At 37.4% G+C, this 21,791-nt stretch overlaps 2 protein-coding genes across 2 annotated transcripts; one reads left to right on the top strand and one right to left on the bottom strand.

Annotated features, from left to right (window-relative positions):
- Positions 1 to 2,082: 2,082 nt before the first annotated feature.
- LOC103708575 (putative diaminopimelate decarboxylase, chloroplastic) lies at positions 2,083 to 10,639 on the bottom strand. Its single transcript, XM_008793570.5, has 8 exons — positions 10,061 to 10,639; positions 8,949 to 9,123; positions 7,115 to 7,264; positions 4,825 to 4,986; positions 4,382 to 4,567; positions 3,049 to 3,171; positions 2,876 to 2,965; positions 2,083 to 2,765 (listed from the first exon to the last, which is right to left on the bottom strand). The coding sequence occupies exons 1-8, from the start codon at positions 10,549 to 10,551 to the stop codon at positions 2,688 to 2,690; spliced, it is 1,455 nt and encodes a 484-aa protein (XP_008791792.3). The 5' UTR covers positions 10,552 to 10,639; the 3' UTR covers positions 2,083 to 2,687.
- Positions 10,640 to 12,779: 2,140 nt separating this feature from the next.
- LOC103708574 (uncharacterized) lies at positions 12,780 to 20,285 on the top strand. The gene is made up of 4 exons (XM_008793569.5): positions 12,780 to 12,919; positions 13,141 to 13,431; positions 13,722 to 13,982; positions 19,726 to 20,285. The coding sequence occupies exons 2-4, from the start codon at positions 13,192 to 13,194 to the stop codon at positions 20,005 to 20,007; spliced, it is 783 nt and encodes a 260-aa protein (XP_008791791.1). The 5' UTR covers positions 12,780 to 12,919; positions 13,141 to 13,191; the 3' UTR covers positions 20,008 to 20,285.
- The last annotated feature ends 1,506 nt before the right edge of the window (positions 20,286 to 21,791 follow it).

The following is a 21,791-nucleotide window of genomic DNA, read 5'->3' as shown; positions in this document are numbered from 1 at the left end:
GCAGATGAATGAACGAATGAAGAGATTCTATATTATCCTTCACTATAGGCCATATATTAAAGATGCTTTTGAGATCTTACAGGTACATGAATGAATATATTTGGTGTGCTTCGATATTTGTGCATGGGTGGTCCTTAACTATGGGCTATGTACCATATGTGCTTTGAGATCTATGCAAGCAGATGAATGAAGATGTTCGGAGTGCTTTGAGATCTGCACAGTATATGATTCTTAGCCATAGGTCATATGCTAAGAGTTCTTTGATATCTATGCTAAGACTTTAGCTCACAAACAACTGATACAAAAGATATTTTGGTCATAATATAATTTTATGCTGCTATGTAACGGTCACATGACACCATTTTGTCAGTGGAGATGATCAGAACCAATTTGGGATAGTTTGGAAGCTGGAAGAATCCATTTAGAACTTTTTAAAGTTGTTGGATGTCATTTGGACAGGATCTAGCTGGAGAGGTGTCCATATAATTTTCTCAAGAAAAAAAACTGGGGTAGATTGGCTAGTGGTTGCTATTATTTTACAAGTGCTGCCAGTGACCACTTGCAAAGGAGCACCCGCCCCCACCACAGGAGACCACGAAAAACCGGCGGCGGCAGCGGCTTTTAGGACAAGGAATTGGGAAACCTGGAGCCACTTCTCCCGCGAAGCAGAGCTGGAGGCAATCCATCAAAGTCAAGAGCATTAAACCTAAGGGTGGCAATCTGGTCAAGCCATAATAGATACGAGTTAGTTAGGTCGAATGCATGATAAATCAAAAATTTTATAACCCAAATCCAATCAATTTATTAAGCATATCAAAAAACTAGAATCGGACCTGATCATTTTATTAAACGAATAATCTAGTCCGAGTAAATTGAATCAAGTTAAATAGGTTAAATAGTTAAGCAACACCACCCCAAATTAAACCGCGAAACAAGGAAAGTAACATATAGAGATAGCTAGCTACCACGAGCCTGTTAGAAAAATTAAAAATCAAAAAATAAATTATAACAAATATATCAATAGAATAAAAATAATTAGCATGAAATATATAATAAAAAATGAAAACTCCAGATATATAATTTGGTATATAAAGTCGGAATTAGCTATGACCAGGGAATGCCCAAGCATCATTTCTTATTGATGGAGAAATAGCCGAGAACATTCTAAAGCAAAATGAAATATAATTAATTTTTGAAAATGAAAAAGGAATCTCCCATGCAACTCTTCTGGACTGGACGGCAGAGTGGTGGACGTTGCTTTGCATTCCAAGATCAAATATATATGTAAGTGCTTGCAATGCAAACTTGGGCTGATCAACTTAACAAAACCACATCTTGTTTGTTTCATTTATATATTTTTGGTTGGAGCAGCACCTACCAGAAAGGAGTACTAATACCATCTAGCCTTGCGAGCTCGCTCCTGGAATCTAGTTTCATTTATATCACAAACTTGCAACATAATTGTGAAAAATGGAGACATGCAGGGGCTTTTGAGGTTAGCACTCAAGTCTCAGTAAATGATGATAATAATAATAACTGATGATTATTTGAGAACTACTTACCATTTATAATATCTAATTAAATACGACACGTTATTTTCCAACTCTAGGGACAAGTTCATTCACTATAGCCAGAAGATAACAATCCAGAGCCATTACCTCATCATGGAAACCAACATTTTATGAATCAATGGAGAGCACCGACCATGAAATGGACAAGACTGAAGCTGGCTTGTAAAACAATCCAAAGGTTCATCATTCTATCAAAGGTTATCAAATAATGCTAGAAGACAAGGTTTCGATATGCAGTGGTTCATCATTCTTATCCAAAGTTATCAAATAACACTGGAAAACAAGTTGGCCATTTGCACCATGCTTTGAATTCACTTGATAATTTCTTCCCTGATTAGGACAGCAGCAACAGAGAGATACAAATACAGCACGGTAGCATTACTTTATAGACTTCGATCGAGCCCAATCAAACTAAATGGATATCTATGTAGATCACATATTCCCAATTGAAAGCCATAGAGCAGCACTCCATTAACACAAAAACCTCCAATGCTGGGCCAGAAAAAAATACTAAAATAAAAAAACAAGACCACATCTTCCTATAAACTTCTGTTCTGCCTCAAAGCCACTGATCCACTTCTATGGTGTATTTTACAAGTCATTAGACATTACAACATAGTTAATAAATAAGTACTTAGGAAAAAAAAAGGCTAGAGATTCCATGATCTTCAGCAACTAATGAACTTGTTCCAAGGAAATGCCTTTCAAACGCAATTATCATCCTTAATGTAGAATCTCAACAGCACAACCCAATTAACATGATTTACTCTCTCCAGGTGTAAATGGTTCGAGCACTTGAAAACAATTACCTGATCTTTTTTACCTTTTTAACTGTCAAGTCATGGAAGTCAATGCATGAAATTCAGGACTCAGCTATTACCACGGCACATGTTACTGTATCTACAATAGATTGTAGAGCATACATTCATTTATTCTTCCATTGATCTTGCTTACCTTCTTTGCTGTTTGCAATAATCAAGCACAGATACTGAGCAGACACTGATACAAACTCTGTCAGAAGAACGCATATCACAAAATTCCAATGCATTGCACGCATATGCAAATTACAAGAGCAGCCTTACAGTTCACTTAAACAAAATGACCGTGGCTTAAGAATTAGAGACCATCAAAAAACTTCATGAAGTCCTCAAAAGTCTCCCCATGCCTAATTTTCACCACTGATCCATTGTCAACCTACAAAGTGAGCAAAATAATAAGTCTTAGATATTCCAATAATTGATGAAATGCGCATGTCCTAAGAGAAGGGATTAAAAAACTACTTTTGAGCTAAGCAAATTTCCTACCCAATATTCAGGGGGGCGCATTTTAAGATTATATGTTGAAGCCATGCTCATGCAATATGCACCAGCATCATGAATAACCAAGCCAGCTCCCTGAAAGTGCATTAACCTCCATTTAGTAATGCAGAAAAGACTTGACTGGTACAAGGAATCGACAATATCAGAAGAGAAATAACCTTGGCCGGTGTTGGAAGCTCTCTATCCTTCCCTAAGAAGTCAGCAGACTCGCACACAGGTCCAACCACATCAAAGGTCGAAACTTCTGTATCCCGAAGGGGAGGAGAGACCAGCTCTATGTGCTGCAACACAATCAGAAAGACATATTATCAACCGTGAAAAGAGCATTTGCAATAGTATTGCAGATTGCTTGTTTTGTTTTCTGCAAATGTAAGATGATACAGTGCCAAAAAACTTATCATTCATATAGGAAAGTATAAATTGAGCGGATCACATAATTAGCAATGAATGGTAAACCGGCATGGTAATGTGCAAGTAAACAGAGTGAAAAAATAAACAAGATTTATATATGGAATACTAGCTTATTGAAGAAAGCCATAAGAAGAAATCCATGTAAATTATTCTTTTTATTATATAAAGATGCAAGTTAAAAGGTTTCCAACTAAACAAGTATGACGTGTCCTGTACAATAAAGCTAGGTAAAAGGTAAATGTTGTTTTCCCTGTTCAAAAAGTATGTGCCTTTCCAATAAATAAAAGTTGGAGAGTGGAGGTCCTTCAGCATTTAGAAATAAATGAAGAATTTTGATAAGGTCTGACTTGGTCTGAGACTGTATGTCCAATAAATCTGACAAAAGTTTCAAGGGACAGTCTAGATAAATGGGTTGTTCAATAATTATATAATGTAGCAGACAAAGTCAAAAACAAGATATTCTTATGCTATGTTATGAAGATTAACAAGGTTCAAAGGTATGTAAAAATAGGGCGGAGACTAGAAACATTCCTCCCTTAGTATATACCAACATCTAAAAGTTTCTCAATGATAGGTGCACATTTAATACAAATACACGCAAAGTTTGTCAGATAAGACTAGAAACATTCCTCCCTTAGTATATACCAACATCTAAAAGTTTCTCAATGACAGGTGCACATTTAATACAAATACACGCAAAGTTTGTCAGATAAGAAATGATCATCATGCGTTTTCCATTTTTCTATGAATTTTATGCACATTCCACAATAATTTCACGTGAAAAAAGGAGAGTAAATATATAAAAAAGTCCAGATTATACATGAACACTACTTCCAAAATAAAGTTTAAAGACTAAGAACAGATATCATCCATTAATTCTCCCAGAACAGTATGCAATCAATCTTTAGCAGGAACATAACATAAATTTTTCGAATTGAATACAAGTATTCTTCAGAAGTAAGCAGATTGTGTTGTGAACTATTTAATTACAAATACCCTGCTGTAACTCACTTTGTGATCTAATAGGCATATAATAAGCACACTGCCAGTCATTGTGGTTAGATAACATGCACAATGTACCTGATATGCTCCATAGAGACTAGGCCGGATGAGCTCTGCCATGCTGCCGTCAATCACTATAAAATTTTTGGTACCATTTGTTTTAACACCAGTCACCCGATTAACCAAGCAGCAAGTATTGGCAATAAGTGATCTTCCAGGTTCAATAATGAGAGTCAGATCTCGAGAAAGGACCAACTCACGTACCTATATGTGCATGCCAAGTTAGTAAACTACAAAGAAATGATTGGAGAAACATGGTTCAGAGTGCATGAATGCATGCATGGGTCAGTCTACAAGCAAGCATGTGATGCCAAGAATCATGCCAGGAAATGCATGATTGAATTTTTTAAAACCACCTGTGCACATAAGCACTTGCTGACCATGACGTCGATCACAAATAGTTAAATATACTATTGCCAGCAAAGAATGTAAAAAGAAATTAGCACACATGTTAAGCTTACAGTATTGATGAGATCCATGGGTGTTGGAAGGACCGCACCAGTATGATAGTAATCTATTCCCAAACCACCTCCAATGTTCAGATATTCTAGTTCAAAACCTTGCGTGCGAATTTGATCAATGTAATTCACCATCATAGCTGCAGCATCTCTGAATATGTCTACCTACCAAAACAAGGATAGCACCTTATAGTTACATGATCAGGATTCCATGCTGCACATACAAGTTAATCTTCACACACGTTCTTGGTCATTTGTCTATGAGAAAATAACTTGCTAGTTTGCAATGGTCTAAGCTCTTGCTGATTGTGATGTGTCGCAATTGCTAAAGATACATTTGGTTGTTGTCAAGTAAAACAGGTTTTAGATAATATGCAATTTCAGCTAATGAATGTTCCGAGGAACAAAATAAAAGAGCACAAGGGTGGTTCTCTAATAAATGAAACTTCAATAAAGAAAGAAATCAAATACAGCCTAGGCATGCAAGAGACGTCTATAAAGTTCATATAGATATTAAGTTAATTTACCAAAATGAACCTTAAATATACCAGATATATCCATAAGAACAACTTATTACAAAGAGAAATAAGTTAAGGGACAAATACTCCAAAGACAATTGATGCATCGTAGTCTAGTATTTAGTAGAATAGTTTACATGACAAAATCTGGGTCCACAGTCTCCAATTGGTGCTTGTTAATTCGTTATAGAATCAAAAATTAGATAAACGAGTCCAATCAGAGCAGTGATATCTATAAAAACTATATTTAATGACCATAAAATAAACTATATTGGTGATTCATATGTTTTGCTGCTGAATAACATCTCCTAGGAGGGAGTTTGTCGGATTGGCTTCATTCTAGAAGTTGCTTACACAGAAAAGAAATAATACAATGACAACGTAGCACTTAACCATCCAGTGGCATGAAAATATAGACTACAAATTGAGTCACTGGAAAACAAAGGCATGAGAGGTAAATATATCCATAGTAAGTACATGCAGGTTTTGTCCAACTCCTAGTCTTCCAGCACACAGCCAGCATCACCTTGTGGCACCTCATATTGGTGGGAAATGGAAAATCATTTTACATTGCATACTCTAGAATCTATAGTAATCTTTTCTCCGTGAGAGATCAATGTGAATAGTACCACTAAAAATTTATGGACAAAATTAAGAAATTGTAGAAATGAAAGGATGGCAATATAGATCTTGCATGATGAAAAGCTTTAATCATAACTTTTAAGAAAAGATATAAGCCTAGTCATTCTGACAAGTTCAAAAGGAAAAATTTCGTCACAAAATGCTGCAATCTCCTTCATGTTGTAAATCGTTTAGAATACTTATATTAGAGTGTGTTTCTCTTAAAAGTCTTATCCAGACAAGGAATAGCATAAAAAAGTTCCAACTTAGTTATATGTTAATGGAATCCTAAATGGAATGTATATTATTCTGAGCATTAAAAGTTTCAATTTAATGAGTGCCAATGGAATCCTATATATAATCTATATTACAATGGTCTGGGTGTCTTTTTAAGTGGGAATCCCTAGGGATCTGAATTTCTATTAATATCACGTGTTCTCTAAGCTAAAAATATTCCTTCAGAATGCAACTTACCTACATTGGCCACCTTATTCTTGGCTATCAAGGAAGGTACCATAATGGTTTAACAAACGAGTCTGTTATAAGTATTCATCTATGATCTATCTATTAAGTGAAATAAATTTTAGCAAAAGCTACTTAATAATCTTTTCTTGTCTCTTTTATTTATTTCTTCCGTTACAATGCTGCAACAAAGATTTTCGAACATTAAAGCAGGATATAGGTCTTATCCTACTAAAAGGAGCACTAAACTAGAGTAGTCTAGGTGCTCCACATATTGCAAATGATAGTCGTTCATGTTTTCAGAATCTAATGCAATAAACCTATCCTTTCCTTTGTGTCAATGCATATGCATACTCGATATCATAAGGCAATCAAAGAGAATAATGATGAATCAAGATAAATGTGTACAAGTGTAACATGAAACATAAACTTAAGACATATACAACTCCTCCTCCATACTAGTAATGCCTATTATTACCATTATGCAAAACCTATAGAAAATATTAATTGCTACGGGGGAATAAAGAAGTAGGTTTGATTGTCAAGTTAACCTTTTCATCCAGAGTACCCTTTAGCAACCAATTTTGGAAAACAAACTTTGAAGTTCTTTTGGGCTTTCAATCCATTTAGACGTTGATCAAAATGAGGAAAAAAGAACATGCCAGAAAATTCAGCAAAGTAGAAATAGCTACCTTTGTGATGGTCGATCCCAAATGACAGTGGGCTCCAACAAGCTTGATTTCATTTGAGTATGACTTGATAGCATCTAGAAACCACTGTAATTTCTCATTGCGAATACCAAATTTTGAAGTCTTGTTTCCAGTGGCAACATAAGGATGAACCTACAATAAATAGTAAGAATAGACAAATTTAAGTGTTTAGTCATAGACTTCTGCATGAATCACAAACAAATGTACGCTTCCAACACAAGTTAAAGAAAAACAAGCTGGGCCAACACTTGTTACAGTGATAAATAAAAAGTAATATTTTTATAAATTTGATTATCTTAAGTTCTGATATTGGTTCCAGTCCTCCAACTGAATTGGCCCTTCTTTGAAAGTAATCTCGCTAAATCCATTAACTGTCAAGTTGTGATTTACTCAATTCACCAAGTTTTCTTGGTATTGTTTTTTCTGTACCAGCCCTAGATTCCAGCATAAAGAATATCACAAGAGACTTTTTTTCATTAATAAACAAGCACTAGCACATGATTTCAGGAAAGCATATAACAGAGTACAAGGATGGATGATTCAATGGGCATTAAAAGTATAAGATCATACCAAAAGGATGTACCTAAAAAACTTAATATTGTAAGATAGTAAGCTTTGTGGCCAGCTTTGACCAGAAGTCAGTGGTAAGCCTTTTTTTTTCATTTTTCATTAGCCATAGATAAGTTGATGGATGAGAAGTGGCATGCAGGAGGATGTCTGAGCTAGTCTTACTTGCAGATAGCATATTGTTAAGGGGCAAGATAAGAAGCAAAACCCTGAGAAAATGGAGGAAAGCTTCAGTTGGAGATGATTTAGGAAGCCGCAAAAGAAGATCTTCTTGTTATCCAAACACCATGCAAATTAAGCAGCTAAGGAAAGCTCAAAACCATGCAAATTAAGCAAATTTCTGGACATAGAACGGTCAATGGCAACAAAACATCTTAGGAAAATCTTCTTGTTATCCAAAATCTGCTACACATAGGTGACGAGAGTTGAGGGTTAGATTTACAGATGAACCTGAGATGAGCTTCTAGACTGTTGCATTATTGTCACATGTTTACTATGGTAACAAGCATTAGAGACCTGTAGTGCATGTCTATTGGGAGTATAGTTGTGGATTTGATTAAACACATACTCCAGAGGCAGCGCGGATAGGAAAGCCTGGAGTAGAGTTAGAAACATGTGCTTTGAGGCCATTTAACTATAAAATACTGTCATATTAAATAAACAACTAAGATAAAATAAAATGATGTGGGCATACCAATTTAATGAAATTAAAAGGTCTGCATCTAGAAAACTATGTTCAATTGGGAAAAACTAAAGGAAGTTTAAGTACACAACATAGATTAAAGTAAATGAGAACAGGTCACAAAATTATAGCTCCGCACAAGAAAAACAGAAGGTCAAAAGGATAGGAAAGGGGTTGGAGTGAAAAATTCAATATGGAGGATCAAAATAAACTAGGATGAAAGATGTGAATTGAAAGTCAAAGCCAGAACCACACGTGCAAGTTTCCCTGCATGTGGCTCGTCCGTGCTTTTTTCCGAGGTGCTGCCTGTGACTCCGCATGGGAGAAGAGGGCTGAACTGCAAACTTTTGTGAAAAGGTTCTGGAAGCATTCCATCCTTGTTATGCACAAATTCATGGAGACTAATGGTCTCCCGAATCCAATCCAATGAATGACAGAATGCCGGATAACTATTGCCACAGTTATATTTTTTATGCACATCATTGTATTAATATAATAAACATGAACATCATGTAGAAAGCACACAATATACATCATAATAGATATAACTGAATGGCGACGTCATACCTGCGGATCAACATCAGGGTTTATCCTAAGTAAAACTGGAACTTTCTTTCCCACAACTCTTGCTGCAGTCACAATGTTTTCCAAGTCAAATTCACTGTCGACATTAACAAATACTCCCTTTTCAGCTGCTAATACAAGGTCCTCCAAGATCTTCCCGTTTCCATTAAATATACACCTGGCCTTCAAAATACCAACTGAAAACATTAAATATTGCATGCATGGTGAGCAAAGAAGGTCATGTAAAACAAAACCTAGGCAAGTTATAGAGCTATAACAACCCAAACCTAGATGCTATTATTTGGGGTACTAGACCAAGAAAGATACACTTATAGCTCACCAACAGGGCCACATATCATTACATATTGTAGGCAAAACAGAAAAAAGACAAGTGTTGCTTTAATAGGAAAAGGTGGAAAGAAGAGATTCAGCCTGAATATTTTGAGGTTGTAAGCCTCAAGAAAATTTGAAGAATAAACCTCAGATATCTCATTCAATATAACAATGTAATGACAATCAGATGTATGACTCATGGGGCTGCTTAGCACCATTGATTACCACCAGGGGTGAGGATAGAAATAAGAAAGTGAATAGAACTAACTGGCATCATTACTGAGGGAGTAATTGTCATTCTAACAACTGATGGAATTATGAGCTAGCTGTCATTCTAGCAACTGATGGAATTCTGACGGTCTGCTGAAATGTAGGGCTCGGGGGGGACATATACTGACTCGGCGATACGGGAAGTGATGGTGTTAGTGGGGGCTCCGGAGAACGGGGTGGAGAGACCTTTTTAAGTATTTTTTCTGAGCTGGTTTTTATTCTTTTCAGTCATGAAGGGATTTTGTACAAGAAATCTACAACCAAAACTAATTTGACACTACAATCTTTTAACAAGTGTTGTCACTAGATGGAAACAGCCACAAAAATCATAAAACTATAATTTTTATTGCTCTTTAGATCAAGGGGAGGGGTGGGAGGTAAAAAAACTGCTCACCATGTATTAATCAAAGCTTTTAATGCCATAAGCAGAAAGCCAATAAAAAAGCTGCAATCTTTCTTAAAGAATTGAAGTGACCTCACGGAGAAGAGAGAAAGAATGGTTGGGGTTTCACCTGGTAGGGTCAAAGCCGGCACGGAGGGCAAGCCTGAGCTCGTTCCCGCTGACGAGCACGGCGCCGCACCCGAGCCCCCTGAGGTGCTCCAGGATCTTGAGGTTGTTGTTGGCCTTGATGGCATACCCGACGATTGAGCGCAGCCCCTGAAGGGCCTCCCGGTAGGCCTCGAAGTTGCGGGTGACCTGGTCCTTGCTGTAGAGGTAGAAGGGGCTCCTCTCGGCAGCCTCCATAGCGTCCTGGACCCGGACGCCCTCGCAGTAGAGGTAACCATCGGCAGACTTGGAGAAGCAGTGGCGGAACGAGGCCCCGGCCTCCGACGCGGCGGCCGGGGCGGCGGCGGAGGACGCCCTCAGAGCTAGGGATTTGCATCGGGAGGGCGTCGGGAATGAGAGGGAAGGCTTGGAGAAGAGGTGGGGGGCGGTGGGATTAGGGTTTCCGAGGGGTTTGGAGGAGGAGAGCGGGCGTGAGACGAGGTGGGCGGCCGCCATGTTTGGGGGAAAAACAGGAAGCGTCGTATAGGAGCCGTTGAGGCGGGGCGGTTGGGAAATTAAAGGATGGGTATTGGGGTTTAGGGTTTTAGGGGCATGCTTGTGCCATTAGTATTGGTTGCCACCTGTCATCTCCAGGCCCAGACTCTGTGCCCACTGAGTCAATTTGACCATAGGGTCAACATGGAGACAAACATACCAGGATCCAAAACCAGTATCTAATTTGGATTTTGGAACCATGGACCAAATCTAGTAGTGGTGTATCCACCCATACCCAAGTTGGCCCAATCTAGTAGTAGTGTGTTCAACTAAAATTGTTAGAAGACACCTTACAATAGTTTTAGACATATACACTAGAGTGATTCATGAGATCCCATAAAAAATATTCTATATTCATCAATGTACACTTGTTCTCATAGTTTTTGTACACTTTAAATTAGATACTTCTTATATGAAAATTTGCCAATTATTAGTCCATCATTAACATTTTTGTTGAATCAATCCAGTGCATTGCAAATTATTAGTCCATCCCACCAACATCCATTACCAAATGATTCTTACTCAGAAGGGTGCAATGCACTAGAATAAGAAATAGTATTTTAAAAGCCAAAATATCAAATTAAATCACACAAAACAAATAAAATGAGAAATACTTTGATGGTCAAAAAATACACCTAGCAATAAAGAAAAGTTATCTCTTGATGTTACTTTGCAGCCAATACTTTGTAACAAATACTCCATTAACTTTAAATAAAGAGAGAAAAAAATAACTAAGAGGAGGGTGCATGAGAGAGAGGGAGGAAGAGAAAAATTAATAAAAGAGAGATATAAAGAGATGCCATATAGCTGTAAAACCATGCCACCTTTTTTTTTTTTTCTTTTTATCTTTTGGTGCCTATCTTTTTCCTTCTTCTCTCTACCCCTTCTAAGTTGATATCACAACTTTTTTTTTTTTTTAATTTTCTCACCATTTGTTGATCTGCCTCTCTCTTTTATATATATATATTAGGAAAGCTTGGAAGATGGAAGTATATCTCTCAAGTATTCCAAGAAAATACTTTTTTTTGGGTAGATGAGAAAAAAATATATTTTTGTAACAAAACTCTTCGGGTGGTTCTATATACACCCCCCTATTGCTAAGGACACCCCCCAAAAACCAAAAAAAAAATACCCAAACTAACCTTTAGTGTAATTACCATATTGCCCTTGAAATTTTCTCATACACCCCCCTTCCTCCTCCTCCGTTTCGTTTTGAAAAGAAAAAAAAAAAAACACCCCTCAAACCCCCCTTAAACCCCTCGATCCATTTACATCGTTTAGGCGATCTTTGAAGGAGATTTAAGCCCCATTCGAAGCATGGACAAGCAACTAGTGATTTGGGACGAAGAATCGGCCGCAAAGGTACGTGTTCCACCTTGTTTCGAATTTTTTTTTTCACGGTTCGTGCTCCGTTCGGCACTGGATCGCCGAACAAAAGGCTTCTGTTCGGCTGAACAGTGCCGAACAGAAGCCTTCTGTTCGGCTGAACAGTGCCGAACAGAAGCCTTCTGTTCGGCAACCCTCAACCGAACAGATCTGTTCGGCTGCACAGTGCCGAACAGAAGGCTTCTGTCCGGCACTGTTCAGCCGAACAGAAGCCTTTTGTTCGGCGATCCAGTGCCGAACGGAGCACGAACCGTGAAAAAAAAAAATTTCGGGAGAAGCCGGCGAGGTGGTTCCGGGAGAAGCCGGCGAGGTGGTCGGAGATCGGGAGAATGCCGGCGATGAGAGGGAGAAGGGGGAACGGGGGGGTTTTGGGCGTTGGCGAGGTGTTTTGGAGGGGAAGAGCGGGGTGGGGGGGGGGTTTGGGGGGTGTAGAGAGCAATTTAGGTGAGGGGGTGGGGAGGGTGGGGGGTAATTTAGGAATTTTTAATTTTTTAGGGGTGTCCTTAGCAAATGGGGGGGGGGGGGGGGGGGGGGTGTAGAGAGTATTTAATTTTTTTTTAATTTTTGGGGGGTGTCCTGAGCAATAGGGGGGGTGTATATAGAACCACCCAAACTCTTCCCATCTTCTCTCTCCTCCGGCTTAATATATACTGTAGATGATTGGATTCGATTGGGCGAAGTCACTGCTCGCTTTTCCCCCCACCGCGTCCAAGTATCAGTAATAAAACATATTAATAAGAGTCGATCGGTATTGCGTTCACCGTTAGATCTAAATCCAACGGTAGAAAAATTATCAATACTCCTACGAAACTTTAGGGCTGAAGGCGTGAAATAAACTTTCTCGAATCCCCAAGCCTACAGACTTCTTATCTCTTCCAGCCGGCCTTCCTCTCGCCGTCTCCGTCCCCGGCACCCCCGGCGGCAACGCCTGTTCCGCCGCCGCGTAAGATCACTCCCTCCTTCTCTCTCTCTCTCTCTCTCTCTCCGGAGAACTCCCACCTCCGGCCATTTCTGCCTCCTCGCCGTCCAATTAAATCCAATTTTTGAAGCCATTTTTTCTATTTCTCATGCTAAATAAGGATTTTTTCCCCATGCATTTATGCAACTTTTCGTTTGTCTCCATGATTTCAAGAAACTGAGCATTGTGGATGATAATTTTGACAGATTGATGATCGATTTCTTGAAGACTGGTGGATTTTGAGATTTGGTTGAAGGATGTGCAGCATTCAGACAAATATTGGCTGCCCTAGCAAAGGACATCCTTTGTTGGGTCACAATGGGAGGAATGGGAGAAGCTACACTTCTTTGTCTCTATCTTGTTTATATGCTTCAGCTCCTGTGGAATTCCAGCGAAAAGAGGTGTATCCGAGGCTGGTTTATCGTGCACCGAAGTATAAAAGATGTGAACCAGTGTGTGCGTTTGGTGGGAAGGGAAGCTCGAAGAGTCAAGATGATGTAATGGAACTTATGAAGTTTGTTTGGATTGTATTTGCTTTCTTCTTCTTAGGGTTCTTGTTAAGTTCTAATTTTTGCAATTTGAAATCATTGGGTTTCTTATTGTTTGTGATTATTATTGGACAGCATAGTGTAGATAGGGCAACGAAGGGCTTTTTGCGGGCCCCTTTTTTTTAAAAAAATCCAAGCACAAGATTAGGTTTAATTTGCTAGTGCTAAGTCAGGGAATTGCGTTTTACACTATTTGCTAGAATATCTGCATATATAATGTGCTTTTATATTGAATTCAGGCTTTGTCAATGGATTCACTAAAGAAAGCAATGGAAGGTGTGAAACGAGAGAAATCGGTGCAAGATATGTTGAAGCAGCAGATGCAAGAATGGAATTTTGGTGGGGGTGGAGACAAGGGAAATCCTCCCAGAGGTGGTGGTGGCGGCGGCAGTAGTGGCAGCGACGGCGATGGTGAGGGTGCTCCACAAGATGAAAGTTTTGCAGAAATATTTGATGAAATAGTCCAAGTGGTTTTGGCAACCATTGGCTTTATATTTGTGGTAATTATATCACATTCTTTTCATTAACTTTGCCTTACATTGATATGTATTTGGTCTCATGCTACTTTCTTCAGTATATTATTTTTATCTTTATTAATTTTTGAAATTTATCTTGCATCCTTACTATTTCTTGAGTTTTGCGTCTGATCACGCTTCCAATCTTTCTTACTTATGTGTCTTAGCAAAGGCATGCACAAAAGGATTCATGTTTTATTTGCTTAATTAGCATGTAATTGTCATTTTAGCATATTTATTTACATAACAATGTTATAAATTACACCTTGTTTCTTGCATATATTATCCATCTACCTAATCAGCAAGGCCTCTTGGACATTGAACGTACCATAATATATCTTTATTTGGAGAGACTGGGAGTTCGGCTAAGGTCTTAAGTCTTAACCTTGATTTTGGGTCATCCAGCATAGCAACTAATTTGATTGCAAAAGGAGGAAAGTGAGTCCATGTGGTAAGTCATGTATTTTTTAAGATAAATCGGAGTATTCTTGGTATAGAAAATGGCAGATGGAATCAAGAAAGATTATTCTCTAATTCCATAACTATTATTTTTATATATTGTATGTACGTGTATGTGTCTATATATATTGGAGATAGATCAGTCTGGAACTATCTATTTAATATTAAAAATATCTAATACATTTTAAATCAAAAACTAAAAGGAAGAATCTAGAAGGTGAAGTAATTGAAGTTAGAAAAGAAAAAACATGTTGGGCACTATTTTCTAAGTTATGAAAGGAATACTAGACAAAGAACGTGTATTTTCATGTAAAATTTGAGAAATCCCTTGCTTCTGGTTGCGTCTAAAAAAACTAAAAACATACTCTGCAATAATTATCCGACTTAGGGGCCTCATGAAAAATAAGATCTTTCTTTTGCACATATGGAACATTTATGAGATTTTCTTTACTTGGATTTTTCGCATAAGAAAACAGTAGAATAAAATTATTCTTATTTTTTTACAAAAAAAATTGTGCTCGAAAGTTGGTGACATCATGAAAACTAAACAATACTTCTTTTGGTTTCCGGATATTCATGGAGTGCAAGCACTAATTTACTGGTAAGGTTCATAAAATATGACCGATCTTAATTTTCCTTGCAATTTAACACTCAAATGCAAGACTTTGGTTTAATCACCAAATTTGAGTTAGCAAAATTCTAGAATGTCATCCACAATGAAGGATTCCTCTCTCAACATGGAGAGCTGCAAATTTTTTTCCTAAAAAATTTAGCAGTTAGTGTGTCTTTAGTAGTTGAATTTCCATCTGACCAAAATGTTATGTTTGTTTTTGACATAAATCAAGATTGATTTTGCTGATACCAGCCAAATCCAGCTGAACCCTTAAATGGGGCCAGTTTGGTATTAGATTGTGCAGTAGTTGTTCTTAAATTACCCAGTCATTTTGACTTGGTCAAAATCTCAAATTTTTAATCTGTCTGGAATCTGCCATTGTTAACCAAATCCCAGTCTTTTCTGCAACCATTTGATTTCCGACATCTTCCAAAAATAGTTCTCTATTTGACCCCCAAAACTAATATCCTTCACGCATCTCATAGTAATGCTTAGAGCGTGTTTGATATCTTTCTTTAAATTCCATTACTTTAGGCCTTAAAATTTGCAAGAGCTAGTTTCGGACCAACCTGTTGTCTGCCTACCCTAGTTGCACTCTCAAAAATCTGCTTTGAAGCTTGAATTATCTCATACCCTAGTCCATCTCCTTGAGTATAGTTAAAACGAAATTGGATGCAGGTCCCCTATGTGAAAGGTCCAGGAACCAATTTCTTGTACACTAATAACTTGAATGTGAAACATTACAGATAGCCTGAGACTTTTATACAATGTTGTTTGCATTTTAGTTAGCATTTCTCTTTCATTAACTTACTCCCATTAGATTTGCATCAGCTAGAAGGTTTGAATTATTATGTCTAACCAGGCAGAATTGCTGAGATATCTCTACTAAAACAATTAAGCTATGATTCGATTGGGGAGAAGAAAATTTTTTCTCAACTCGCTCAACTCGATTTTTTCAAAAGAAAATAAGCGGAAGATGGAAGAATTGCGAAAGTAGGGTTTAAGTCCTCTTTTCTTTCATTAATGGTCAAAAAAAATGAGGTACACAACCTCTATTTATATTGATAAAGTCCGTCCCTGCACAATTCAAGTCGGATTCCTCTTTCTAATTCTAGTAGGACATCCTTCCCTAAAATAGACATTACTAGTAAAAATAAACTCGAAAAAGTTAAATTTTTTCAAAAGATAGATTTCGACTTCTATATCAACTCTACTTTCTATCTCTCTGCATGATTCTTCTTAGATGGAGAGATACATTCTGTCAAAATCTCATTTGAAAAGAAAATTTTTGGTTTGATCGGCACATTTTAGGCCCAAACGATGAAATTTGGGTTCGATTGTTAGGGGTGCCACCTCTTAAAAGCACGTGCCATCACATCGTAGGTCTCGAAAAATTGTTTAATTAAAAAAAGATCATTTCAATCGGATGTCGTATGACTAAATTATGGTCTTCAGAAGGTTAGCCTACGATTCGACTTTTTGATATGGCGAATCTCGTTTCTAGACCCTGTCCAGCTCTATTTGTAGTCGCCAAGGTGGTCCACATTGAGTCCGAAAATTCTTTTGGATCAAACTGACATACTACAGTTTTACCTTCATTATCTCATTCCTATATAGATAAATACAATGAACTTGGTTCTAGCATTTGATATCCTTCAGTTGTCTTTCAGCTCCTTTTTCTTAAAGATACCGATCCGATGGATTGATTTTGATGAGGACAAAATATTTAAGTATGATATTAATTGGTTGTATAGGGAGCTCAATGAGTTTGAGAGGTTAAAGAAGCATGGAGAAGTTTTTCTTTTGAAGTGTTTTGGAAGTTTCTGCAGTGGACGAGTCGACCCCTAAAGATCCCAAGTCAGCCGCTAAATGGCCATAGACAGAAAACAAAAAGCAGTAAAAAATAGTCCTTTCACGAGTCAACTCCTGAAGAATTCGAGTCGACCCGTCTGCACCTGACAACAGTAACGACTAGTTTTTCTATGAAACTAGAATGACCATATTTACTTTCAACGGCTATTTTAGCCTCTCTAACAGCTAGAATCCTCTTTCAACTAGTTGTTGAAGATATAAATGCATGGGAATACTCAAAGAAGACAAGAAGAGAAAGGATCAAAAAAAGTGAGTGGATGAGATAAAAGAAAAGGAATACAAGTCTATCAACATTTTTTGAGTTTCAACTTGAGGATTAATTTAAGAAGTGACCATCAAAGAATGGTACACCATACCGGTTCAAATCGGGCGTACCGTACCGTACCGATTCGGTACCAGTATTCGGTATGGATGGCGACCGACATTCGATACGTCAAAAAATTTTCGTATCGTATTGACATTGTACTAGTGCGGCATCGGTACGGGGTCAGGTACCAAGATGACGAACCTTGATTAAAAGCTTTCGCCTACTTCAGTGTGAGCTTCCAAACATCCATAGAGAGAGCTTCAACTGCCAATCATTGAATTCCATCATAAGATCAAGAGCGAGCAAGGAAGAAAAAAAAAGAACGAGTTGAATTCTGCTCATCAAGATCCCAATTTTCAGTGCAATCCAACTTGAGCTTCAACGATATTAATCCAACCTTTATAGAAGTTATATTGTATGTATTTTCTTTCTTTCTTTTGTACACGAGATTAGAAAATATCGTGTGAGGTTTTTGGTATGGCTGACATCGTAAAAATTAGCTGGCTTGTAAGGTTTGGTTTTTTCGTGAAAGCTAGGTTGTGGTCAATTGTCTTGAAAAATCAACTAAGTTTTGATGAGCTTGGAAATTAGCTAGGAGTTCCAAAGGGTTGGAACTCGGGGCTGGTTTAGCTGTACCAGCAAAACAGCTTGGTTTTGGTTGATTGCTAGATGATATTAATTGGGTTTGGTTATGAGCTCGAAAAACAACTGAGCTGTAATTTTGCTTATAGATTATTGTGAAATTCCGAAGGAGGAAGTCTTGGAGAGTGGACGTAGGTGCAAGATTGGCACCGAACCATTATAAAACCCGGTTGTTTGTATTGTTGTGCTTGTTCTTATCTTCAACATTTATTTATCATTTCGATGTGCATACTTATGTTTAAATCAGTTTAACTTAATTATTATTTAAGTTTGTAAAAAGTTTTGAAAAACTCAATTCGACCTCCCTCTTGGGTTGTCATGTTGGGCAACAAAAGACAAACAAAACCACGAATGCAAACAATTCCCTTTGAAGCCTGTTGGCCTTTAGCATTTAGATTTTGCATTCATTCTTGAAATATTTATCCTTGGCTACCATTTTCTTCTGATCAAAGTTCCATATTTATCTGATGCCAACAAATGAGCATGTGATCCTATTGAAAATCAAAATTTCTTGATGTATGTTCAGTTGCTCAAGCCAATTGAGTGTCCAAGAATTTAAACTGGTGATAGATAATGCATGAAACTTCTCTGTGTGCATGATTAGTATGTTTAAACATTTGCATAAACACTTGGATTTTAATAGAATTTGAGTTGCATACTTATCTGTTACCTAACTTGGCTATTGAACCCACCACTATTTAAACAATACAAGATACCTAATGATCAATTTTTAAGCTTATCATTTGGATCTTGGTGAAGCAACTGCAGATTCTTGCCTCTCCCCATAACTCTTAACATTACACTCTTCTTCATGCCAACTGTATTTTAATTGGCATATGTCTGATGTGTAACGTAATTCAGCTAAATTACACGATATCAGTTCCAACAAAGCAGCAGATTGTTTAGCTAATTATGGGAGTCATCTTTTAAAGGATTATATATGCTTGAACTTTGATCAGCTGCCACGTGATTTAGAGATTATATTGAGTGGATCTAGCTGCATATGCCATGCTATCTTATTCAATGCCTTGAGGTCTTATTCTGCCAGAAAAGGAAAAATGCTAAAATTACAATGTCTTTCATATTTGTAGTCTTTATATGATTGGTCTATGAATATAAAACGAGTTTTCTACACAAGGAATGATAATAACATCTCCAAACAGATAAGCCTTGTATAAATTTTTTATAGATGTTATCTAGGTGCACAACTTAATTTTTATGAGCACTACTTTAGCTTGTTTGATGTAAGTAATTATATGCAAGTAATGATGCTTAATGATGGTGTAGATCAATTTGACGGTCATTATGGATATATTATGGGAAGTAGGAAATGCTTACGTTTTTGACAATTCTGTTTGCCTACATTATTTAGTTTTCCTTCTCGAAGTGACTTTATGCTGTCTAATTGAACAGAACTTCCTCTAGGACGGCGCTGATGAGTATATAGGCTATTGATCAGTTAAGTAAGACCTAAATGTGAACCATTTAGACATAGGATTCCGATACTGATAGTTTGAAGGCAAGTGTTTTAATCGAGTAAAAATATCTTTATGCTAAAGATTATTCTCTTCTAATTACACCCGATTATCCCTCCTTTTCTTGATTAGAAATGACCTTAATTAGAAGATTGTGCGCATCTGTCTGGCCTTACCACATGCATCTCCTAAGTGTTTATTTGACTGCATGAACATCAGGAGTATTCTATAACACTTGCAAATGAAATAATATTTTAGGTTCATGTTTTGCTGGAAAAGGATACAAATTTAGGCATTACATGCATTGTTGTACTCTATATTCAATCCGCAAAAGAACTCAGCCATTTCTTGGTTTTGCAGTACATTTACATGATCAGAGGTGAGGAACTGACACGTCTAGCTAGAGACTACATCAAATATCTTTTTGGGGCTAAGAAAAGTATGCGGTTGAAACGTGCCATGTATAAATGGCACAAGTTTTATGAAAGTATAACCAGGAAGGAGGTGGAGAGGGAAGATTGGTTGGAACGAGCGATTGTTACTACGCCCACATGGTGGCACAAACCAAAGCAATTGGCACGTCTGGTGGAATCTTTCTATCGAGACTACAGGAGACAACAAGAAAGAGAACAAGAATCTTAACATCTCAGATTCTTTTTTGATACTTTTTTGGTTCCTCCCAACCTTTCAAGGATCACCTTGTTTTCTGGCTTCCATGATGTGCATGCCAAAGGTGGTTCTTGTCATGCTGGTGGCTTATATGACCTTGTGATGTGCTTTTCTGGTGATGTAGCCCTTCTCTTCCTTCTTTTCAACTGGCACTACAGAGGCTGCCTTAGCAAGGTGCAGCAAGAATGTTGAAAATCCCTTATGTAACCTTTCGGTGCATAATTTTCGTTGCTAAAGCATTCCTTTTAAAATGGATTATATTTTCTTGATTGTTTTGATTTATTTAGGAGAATGGTTAAGTCAGGCTTCACTTTTGGCAGTAGGGTTCTTAGTCTAATGTGATGTGACTGGGTATGTTAATAGAATGCTTAACGATTCAAGGTCTCTGTATTTGGTAGTTAAGTTTGTAATCCTAGGGTTCTCTACCCTAGAGTTAGCCCTTGGTAAGAATGATTTTGTGAGCCAGCAGAAAATGGGAAGGCCTGCCTTCTACTCCATTAACTTGTCGTGTGCCACCCTCATGTACGTGATGGGGGTGTTTGGTAACCCCAACAAGTTCACCATGGTGATCTAAGATCTTCGGTGATTCGAATGCTGAGATGATTTGATCCCCAATGATCTAAGATCAATGTGTTTGGTAGGCCATGGTCTAGTGATTAAAAATCTCTGAGTATCCATGAGTAATTTGTTTGGTATGGTACGGAGATCCAAAATCACCAACTTTATAATACTATAAATATTTCTGATATATCTTAGATGGATTTTTTTATATGTTTTTAATTCTCATGAATAAAAACTATAAGTCAATATGCTAATTTATATAATAGCTCCATAATTTTGTTACATATTCTACTTTTAGCCTTTATTATATATTTATTAATCATATAAAATATATTATCCTTCAATAATAATATATTATAATATAATATATATCATTAATATAATAATAATATCAACATAATATTATATATATATATATAACATTGACATAATATATTGATAGTATATTGATATATCAATTTTTTTGCTAAATTGAGGGGTATTTTTGTCTTTAATTTTCAATCCAGGATCATTGCCCTAGGGTAATCTTGGATTTCCGACCTCAAGGATGGGTATCCCATCACCGGGTTGGGCGGTGATTTGAGGAGTTGAGATGATTTAGGATCACTGCCACGTAAGATCACCATAGTGCAACTAAACGCGGTAATCTCATCACTTCCACCCACATCATCCTTGATTCTAGAACGATTATCCCGTACCAAACGCCCCCAGTTAGTTTGCTTTGGCTCCAATTATCATAGAAGGTGAAACTCTACAAGTTCTCCAAACAATTTATTCATAACTCACTTAATATTGCTTTGACAAGCTTTGAGGTGGATTACTGGCTTAAACCTGAAAAATTATTGTAATTAATCTTTAGAAAGGTGCAAGGTGGTGAATTTGCATCTTAAGTTAAAAAGTTTGGGTTGTTTCCCAGGATTGCTTTTCTATATCAGGTTATGCAAGAATGATTGATCTTTTTTCGCGACAGATCTTTGAGTGTTCTGAATTCGTTTGATTAATTCATCCGTCCGCATAGATCTTGAATAATGGCTCGATGCCTCCGCGGCGGTTTTCGCCCGACCAACCGCGAAGGACAAAAGGAGATATTCGAGAGATCCGTGAGCTCGGAAAAGGAGCGAGACGGACGGATCTGACTGTTTTATTGGACCACGCCTGCCAGCTGCCAATTCCACGCAAACCCCACCGACAGGCGA

Source organism: Phoenix dactylifera, chromosome 13, assembly GCF_051530095.1.
Source record: "Phoenix dactylifera cultivar Ajwa chromosome 13, Ajwa_hap1_PhDact_Kaust_v1.1, whole genome shotgun sequence".
Classification (NCBI taxonomy): Eukaryota; Viridiplantae; Streptophyta; class Magnoliopsida; order Arecales; family Arecaceae; genus Phoenix; species Phoenix dactylifera.
The sequence above is the reverse complement of the archived record's forward strand: the minus strand, read 5'-3'. Positions and strand labels throughout refer to the sequence as shown.